Source organism: Pempheris klunzingeri, chromosome 13 (assembly GCF_042242105.1).
Source record: "Pempheris klunzingeri isolate RE-2024b chromosome 13, fPemKlu1.hap1, whole genome shotgun sequence".
Taxonomy (NCBI): Eukaryota; Metazoa; Chordata; class Actinopteri; order Acropomatiformes; family Pempheridae; genus Pempheris; species Pempheris klunzingeri.
Window position 1 is genome coordinate 12,159,228 of NC_092024.1, and position 8,965 is coordinate 12,168,192.

The window sequence follows — 8,965 nt, forward strand, 5'->3', positions numbered from 1 at the left end:
CGGAGTATTAATCCAAACTAAATTTTATTAAGCATTCAAAGGTTAGTTCAAGTGCTTCATGGGATTGAAGGCATTCCTTGTTAAAAATGAATGTAGACACTTTACCAGAATAATTTGAAGATGCTCATTAAAAACCAGTTAACTACAATGTACTTTGAATTTGAGATGAAATCATAGTATTGTAAAAAAAAAAATCACTCTCTCTTTCAGACCCTGCCATGCCCTGGGTAGAGCGCTCTAAACATTCATAGCAGTTGTGTCCTCACATTTACTCCTCATAGATGAAGGCAAAGACCCCAAAGTCTCTCACTCTCCAGGTCGAACATCAGGAATGCAATAAACGTGTTTCCTCTTGAGGATGTGACTTTCAGGAGGTCTTCAGTTTTGAGAAGTATGCAGAGTCTGCATCCTGAAAAAGAAGAGACTAGCTGTTAGCACTGAGTTTGACATGTGCTGCATCCTGCTGGGATTTGTAAACCTGGAATAACTGTGTGGTCACAATCATGACCCTGGTGTTGCCTTAACTGTAGTGACTGCACTGTTTGGTAGCACTGTGCAGATTTCTTTTAAGTAGTATAGGCTCCAGACAGCAGTTTGGGTTTTTTTTTTTGTCAAGAGGATACGTCACAGACCTTACTGAAGCATAAGCATGTGACGCTCCAGTGTCTGGCCATTTGGAACATGACCTTTCTTCGTGGCCCTCAGCTGTCACTGTCCAGTAGAGGCCAACAGACACACTGGTCAGTCAGTCAGTCAGCACCGCAGGGAAGTAGTCATGCTCACTGTCATTCCCTGGCCACCGTCTTCTTCTTATTAGACTCAAGCAAGGTCAATAACAGCCCAGGCCTCCAGCTGTTGAGAGACAGCTCTGCGTAGTGTCTGCCACATTTTGCTTTATTCAACTATTATCCGTCCGTTGACACGGTGAGAATCCCCCGGTCCCAGGTCTAATGGAGCAAGGTCAACAGCAAGGCCAAACAAACACAAACAACAAATATCTCAAGTGAGCGCTTTCTGAGTGAGGGAGCCTTTTGTGTGAATTTAACCAGGTGGACATGCATCTTAAAAATGGAGAATAACTTTTCAGTAGTACAGGCAATGTTTTCAAAGGTCCTATACACAAATGGCTCACCCAAACATGCGTTGTTGCACTTGTTTTGGCTGATTTAATTTCACTAAAGAATTTGTGACTGGCATTTCTCTGACTCTCATATTTTGTTGCAGCTGTTGGAATTAAATGACTCCAAACTCCACCCAGCTTGAAAAGAGGACTTTGACATTTAGGGACGTACTCTTGTTTTCTTGCTGAAAGTTAGATGAGAAGAGGGATTTAGTTCAAGCCAGTTTAACCAGCAGGCAGTTAGCTTAGCTTAGCACAAAGACCGGAAACAGGCGAACAGTTTTTTCTTTTTTTTTTTTTTTTTTAAATCAGGACCAGTAACTTCCTGGAATCTCTGCTGGTTGCCTAGAAACTGCTCAGGGATTAAACAAGATACAACCTGTTAACTTTATAGGTGTTATGCAGACTTTGGACAGAGCCAGGTTAGCCGTTTCCAGTCTTCATGCTGATCTAAGTTAATCAGTGGTTGGCTCCAGCAACATATTTACCAGACAAGGATGAGAGTGCTATCAACCTTCTGACCCAATTCTCAACTAGAAAGCAAATAAGTGTTTGTCGAATTCCTTTAACATGATATTTCTTCACTTTTGTGGGAGTGCAATCCTCTTTTAATGGCTTTCTGGAATACATCTTAAGTTTGGATGAGTTTTACATGTTGGCTCTGTTCTGCCTAGTTAGTGCTCGTTAACATAACAGTGGGCTGCAGGTGGGGATGGGGGATAGTTACGTCAATTCATATCAGGTGGTCCTCTGCTGGGGAAAAAAAGGACCCACTTATCTGCATATATTCATGACAAGTGTGCCTACTGCTCATCAAGCTTTTGGTGTGAAAAAAAACTGGACAAGTAGAACTAGCCAATAAAGAGGCACTTATTAATGCGATTTTATAAATATGCTTTAACAAAGGCTCGCAGTGGCTCACACACTGTCTTGTCTGAAATCATTTCATCTCCAGAATATCACATTATTGATACAAGTATTAGGTCAAGAACGTGGTAATACTTGTTTTTCTTAGCCCTACGCCAATGCAATGCCAATGACAATAAATCTAGCCTATGACTAGGTTGAATATGCATCATATTAACGTTATAAATGTAGATTTCCTAAAAAAGAGACCATACATGTACCTACCAGACCAGCTTTGAAATTCTGCACCCTTTTTCTGCCCAGGATGTTTGTGATGAACCAGGCGAACGTGGGAGCGTACTGCCAGGCGTAGTAAAACAGGAGGAAGGGCTGCTGTGCGATCCACATTTCCTTAACACCGTTGGCAATTCCCACCAGCATTAAACGCACACAGCGACTTGTTGGCATCTTGTGTTCCTGATTACCAGCTGAGGCCACAGGCTTAGGTAATGGAGGGAAAACAGGTTACTGAAAACAAACGGCTGAACTGTCACTGAATACTGCATCATGTATATCAAATACAGGTAACATATGGGATTTGCATTACCCTATTCAGTTCCTCTGTGAAGGCATTGTGGACGATCTGTGACTGCACAGGCCCTGGACACACTGTGCTGATCAGTATGTTTGGAAAGTCGGTGAGCTCAGTCCGAAGGGAATTAAAGAAACCCTACAGACAGCACAGTCACAATCAGCAACAGGATGTACCGGGAATGATTATTCATAAATGTATTTATTTTACATATAAAACTGAAGTGCACTGAAAAAAGTAATCAACAAACAGCAATCAAAAACAAACCTATGAGTGTGTTGTAGCTCTGTGTCACACAGTTGCTATCTGAACTCCCCTCACCTGAAGAGCATGTTTACTGGCAGCGTATCCTGTTGCCAGGGGCGCCCCAGCGAGGCCGACCACACTGCTGACAGTCACAATGCTCCCAGTGCCTCGCTGCGTCATGTGAGGCAGCACCTGCTTGGTGATGGAGACCGTACCCAGGAAGTTGAGCTCCATCAAGGCCTGATACACATCAACGTTGGTCTCCGTGCACAGAGAGCGCTGGCTTCGGCCACCGTTGTTTATAAGGATATCGATCTGAAAAGGAACGGACCAGTGGACAGAACGGGAGAATTGGAAAACAGCCATATTTTAATAGTTTCTTTTAACTTACAATGAATGGACAATAAAAAGAGAACAACAAGGTGAAGTGAAAATGTTATGGATTGAAAAAAAAACAAAAATAAGAGTCTTTCTGTGATTGAGTTGTTGTATGAAAGCAACTGCAGTGGCCTTACATGTCCAAAGTACTGGATAACAGCTTTTGTTTTCTCCTCATGCGATGTCCTTTCCAACAAATCAAGAGGAAGAACAAGAATATCTTCATCCCGGAGGTCGGAGCACTCTTGAGGAATTAATGATGAAAAGAATTCAGCTGATCAAAACTGAGTAAAACTGAATTACAATGAAACACACTCAGGTGAAGAACTGAAACCCTTCTACAATTTACTGTTGGTTTGAGAACAAAGTCTGAAAGTCTGAATAAGAAAATCACTAAGTCCTATCAACAAGGTTATTACTGTGCTGTACTGAAGTTTTGTGTCTGAACTGACAGAGTTAAAGGTGAAACTGAGATTCAGCCATTAGACGTAGAATCCCCTTTCCTCCTTCCACTGCATTCATGTCACAACACCGTTGCTGCTTGAAGAAAATGGCACATGAAGTGGTTGCCAGTTCATTCACAGCAGTTAACTTTTCTGTTTTTTCCACACTAACTGGCAACTATCATGGATGTATAATGCTGATGATGCAGAGACACCACATCGTTATACTACTGACTCACAAGCCTTGTTAGAAACGGTAGCCAAATGTTTGACACCTCAGTCAGTGTTTAACATGACGTTCATTTTGGATCTAACAATTTTTATCTAAATGATTAATTCACAATCATGATATAATAATAGGAAAAGTTCTACCTTTATTCTGCATCGTCCTAAAATTTCTGTGGATGCATTTTTTTAAATTGTTTGTCTACCTAAAAAGAGTTTTTAAGAGTTGAAGCATTATTGAATTTTATTGTAAGAAGGCTGTCTGTTAGCTGGAAAAACAAAAAAAAAAAAGAAACAAGATTCTCTCACCTAAACAGCAATGTTTCACCCTATTCAGCTCATCCTCACGTCGAGCAGACAGGATGAGACGTGAGCCACACTTAGCGAGCTGGTAGGCCAGCTCCTCTCCAATACCACTGGAGGCTCCGGTGACCCAAACCACCTGCCCCTTCAGCTTCTTCTCTGGTTAACAGAAAGACACAACCGTCAACATTTTATGTCATACGCTGGATCTAAACATCAGCCTCACAGTTTCTTTACATGGAGACCATCTCTGGGTCTGGTTTGCCCCTGGCAGCTTCCAAATAAGAGGATAAGAGGAGAATGAGAGTATTGCCTCCCATTTGGAATATTGAATATTTGTTATTATAATGTACAGGCAGCAAAATTAGAGTGTGTGTTAGGATTAAAGCTTAGATGTCAGTTATAGATATATGGGGCTCTATAAGCTTGACTATGGTTTTTTTTTTGGGGGGGGGGGTTCTAACCATTGTCCTCCCTCTGCATGCTGTCTGGTGGAAAGTAACATTTACTAGATTAAAAACTCCACATTGATTTTTAATATTTAGATTTGTGAGTTTAAGTAAAATATGTATATCGAGATATATCAAGATATATCTATCTATATCTATAACTATATACATATATATATATATATATATATATATATATATATATATATATATATATATATATATATATATACACACACACACACACACACATATATACACACACACACATATATATACACACACACACACACACACACACACACACACATATATATATATATATAACCAAAGCATGTAAACATTTTAGAGTGTAAAAATCAACTTCGACTAACTACGTAATGTGTCATTGTTTGTAAAATACCTCAAACCTACTTTGCTGATTTATCCATCTAGCTCTAGTGATAATAATCCAATAATATAATGTAGCTAATAATATCACAATCTGGCATGGGCCATTATGCATAATGAGTGCTTTTACTTTAATACACAAGTGCATTATAATATTTATGTGCTTTCACTTTACATGTCGGACTTTTAGCTGTAAAAGAGCTTTTGCATTATAGTACATCTGCATGTGTTGAATATCTTTGGCCGGTCGCATGAAACACCTTATGCTTTCCCCTTAAGCACGATGCTTAATACAGCAGCTCCCCTTAGCTGAGGGACTTACTTAAGTGAACTGAATCCCTTAAAAGGTTTCCTTGGTCAAGAAAAAACGTAGAAAGACCTCGACACAGATTTTACAGCAGTAAAATACTACAATTTCCATTTTCCATGGATACAGTTTGTTTGCCTGCACATATCGCCTCACTTTTTATGGTCTCACGAAGCTGGTTACAAAATGGAAGAAAAGACAAAACCACTGAACTGATCACCACTTAGTATGAGGACTTATCCACGTAAATCACAGGTTACGGCTACGCTAACTGGAGGGTTTGGAGTGGAGTTTGACCTCTGGAGAGCTCAGAGGAGGATCATCATGTGAGTTACAGCCATGATGTGTTAACTATGAGGGAGCAGAGAGAGGACAGGTGTCATGAACTCACCTGGCCTGTGTCCTACCAGACTTCCCCACAGCAGAGTGAAGTCTGCGTCCGCGAAAATGAAGGACAGTAAGTACAGAAGTAAATACAGTGGTATAAAACACCACAGGGCAGATATAACGCAGCAGTCCATTGGTAGAAAGTGAACTGACAGACTCCGTTAGCTGCTGCTGCGTTTAGTTTTACTCAAACTTCCGCTTCAACCATAACAAACCTGCAGCTACCGGATGCTGGCGTCACTTCCGCTCTGATATTTTCAAAATTAAAGATGTAAATTTTGGGGGAAGCTTCAATCAAAAATTGAGATAGATGAACATCAATGGTGTGAAGGAAGAATTTAACTTTAATTAACAGATGGTAATAATCCCACTGTGTTTTTGGGTGGACTATTTTAGCTTTTCTGAGGTAAAATACATTTTAGTCTGGATTTCTAGCATCCTTAGTCATGGCCAGATTCCTTATTTGTTTGTTTGTTGTTTGCATTTTAATAAATGATATGCCATTGAAATTTTGGAGTTACAGAGCATAAAGAAGAAGAAAATCATAGAAACAGATGGTGGTGGAAATAGTAACAAAGATAAAAGGACTGATTACATAAGTATGAGTTTGTAGGCTAAAGCTAACTGCTAGGATACATAATGCCAATATGGGAGCATCCACCAGGTACCCTAAAAATACCTCCAAGCCCTAAAAATACACACACACACCTAAGAGTATGCATATATTCATACACGCATTCTGTGCATACCCATGTTCAAAGACACAGCTATCAATAGATCACTTGAAGTACTGTCTGTTGTATGCCTCGCCCATTTTTCTCATCTTATTTCAAAGATATGAATTTGATTTCAAATTCTCAGGGTTATTTTCTCCATTGCATTTACAAGAGCCTTTCATTTGGATTTAATTAAGTTATCTTTAAACCAATTCCTTGTAAATTGTTTAATTATTGCTACCCTTATCACTAGCAACAAGTGAGGAGCTTCTCATATTTTCCCACGTAGTGGTGGGCTTTTATTTCGAGAAATACCAAAAATATTTAACAGTTCTCTAATAAACACTTCGCCACTTGTATCTCGACATGACCGAAATGTGTTGCCATCTGCTCGTCACATTCTCTCCAACATACTGGAGTTAAATTTTCTGTGTGCTCACGAAAATTTGGGATGTCTTGAATTATAGTTCATTTAACATTTATTTTTTACAGTGGGATTTATTATCTTCATGGTTAGCTTATATTATTTTATCAATTTTAGTTAAGAGTTTTGTTTCAACCCCACACTCATAAATCTTAAGACATCTTATCAATGGATTTACATCTTGAATAGATCTCCTTTTGAAAACATCAAAGAGATCACTTCTCACTTAGAGGAACCTAAATAAATGAGAATTAGGTTGTGATGACAGTTGTTGGAAAGATTTTCATCTTTATCAACAAGGATTTTGTCCAACTGTACATAAATCTTTAGAACCCCTCCGTCTAAGTCTGATCAGACTTTGTTAGGAGGGAATTTCCCATTAAAAATAAAAAATAAACAGTGAAATCTTCATTTAGTTTTTGATCCTGACACACATCCCTCCAAACCTCGGATGTAATTTTTAGATTCTCAACGTATGATTTTTTTATACTTGGAGAAAGGCAGAACAGTTAGTGAACAGTTTGCTGCCATTTCATATGAACTTCATTGTGATAGAATCCTCATTTTTGAAACTTTCAGAGATATCAGTAGTGCTTTGAAAAATAATAAAAAATCTTGGTTAAATAATCATCTGTACAATCTTAACTCTTTCCCCAAAGGGAAAATTTGAATATAGACTATCTATTTGACCCTTGTATGGTGTTTGGGTTTGTGGACCCGATTTCATCCGTTTTCCTGTTCTTTATCAAAAGAAAAACGATACGATTAATCATTTTTTCAAACTCAGACTCATCAATATGAGCCAAGGCCAATGAGTCTGAGTGTGAAAAACTAATTAATCGTATCATTTTGCTCTTGATAAAAAAATGAAAATGGGTCCCACAGACCCGAACACCATACAAGGGTTAAGTCTTTTGTTCCTACGTTTTTTTGAGTTAAAGTTGTCCTGATTCTTTGTTGCATTTATCCCAAGATATTTTATCTTTTCTATGTCAGACAGCCTTTTTTCTTTTTGGTGGACGTCTACTTTTTGCAATAATGAATTTCAATCACAACAGTTACACAGTGTTACACAGACATTTGTTGGTTCTCTGAAAGTCATCATTGTCTCAAAAAGAAGTTCTCTTTCAGAGCATAGATGGAAAGTCAAAACAAGCCAAGGTCGCCCTCATCGTGTTAAAAAGTGCAGCAGTGCAATACACAAAACATCATATAACCGAGAAAGAGATGGAATCATTTGTCCAGGGCCTCTAATGTTGCGGTAATGCACAGATCAACAGAGGCTGAACAAGAGAAGCTTAAAGGGTGACTGTGACACTAGGCTCTATTAAGAGAGGCACAGGTTGTTCTGCAGCAGAAGCCTGAACATTATTACAAAAGACTTAAAGCACTAAGTCTTTACAGTAGCCTAATAAGACTCCTGTGTTGTGCATTTGCTATTTTAAAAAAGGAAGTGCAACCATTCACAATTTTTTTTTCTTTTCTGATTATTTGTGTGAGCAATATATTTACACTTCGACCACTTGAAGGCCAATTAACAAAGAAATACCGAAGAACCAGGGCAGGGTGATACTGGTGCCTATGCAGGACCTTAATTTGGGGAATATAAACATATTTGACTCTTCTTTTTACATTTCACTAAATATATTAAACTGCTCATTTATCTGCATCAGTGTTAAATAGAAAGCTTTGCTTAAATAAAATATGAACTGTAAAATTAGAGAACTTTTCTAATTTAAGACATTTAAACTTTGAAAGAGAACTATTTAAACGTTCATATTTCCCTATCCTCAGTATTGACTAGTCTCCATTGCTGTGCCTTGCACATTTTTACTCGTTTATCGTTTTTTTATACCTCTTATTTTTCACACACTAATCCATTAGCACAATTTTAGGTAGAGGCCAAATTGTGTTTCACTACCGATACAGCATGTATGTGACAACTATATCTTTGAATTCTTGAATTCTTGAAATCTGCCCACTGAAAACACATTCACTACATGACAGAATGGCACATTGTGCTAAGGTACATTATCAATACAAACACAGATGAGTGAGCGGATGTGCAGGTTGTATGTCAGATTTTGGATGATCTTGTGCACATGTCCTCTGTGTCGCAGCCTGAGCAGCCACAGCTCT

The 8,965-nt window shown here is 38.6% G+C and overlaps 1 protein-coding gene across 1 annotated transcript; it reads right to left on the reverse strand.

Moving 5' to 3' along the window:
* Positions 1 to 5: 5 nt before the first annotated feature.
* On the reverse strand, positions 6 to 5,855 carry dhrs7 (dehydrogenase/reductase (SDR family) member 7). Its single transcript, XM_070842391.1, has 7 exons — positions 5,691 to 5,855; positions 4,160 to 4,312; positions 3,320 to 3,426; positions 2,880 to 3,119; positions 2,574 to 2,696; positions 2,252 to 2,467; positions 6 to 409 (listed from the first exon to the last, which is right to left on the reverse strand). Exons 1-7 carry the CDS (start codon positions 5,818 to 5,820, stop codon positions 368 to 370), a joined length of 1,011 nt encoding a protein of 336 aa, XP_070698492.1. The 5' UTR covers positions 5,821 to 5,855; the 3' UTR covers positions 6 to 367.
* Between the last annotated feature and the right edge of the window lie 3,110 nt (positions 5,856 to 8,965).

What these genes read in the sequence shown, in the direction of transcription:
- dhrs7 (XM_070842391.1), bottom strand. Translation starts at nt 5,820, where the DNA reads ATGGACTGCTGCGTTATATCTGCCCTGTGGTGTTTTATACCACTGTAT. An exon ending in GGTGAAACATTGCTGTTTAG is followed by an intron (nt 3,427 to 4,159) that starts GTGAGAGAATCT and finishes TAATTCCTCAAG; the next exon opens with AGTGCTCCGACCTCCGGGAT. An exon ending in TTATCCAGTACTTTGGACAT is followed by an intron (nt 3,120 to 3,319) that starts GTAAGGCCACTG and finishes GTTCCTTTTCAG; the next exon opens with ATCGATATCCTTATAAACAA.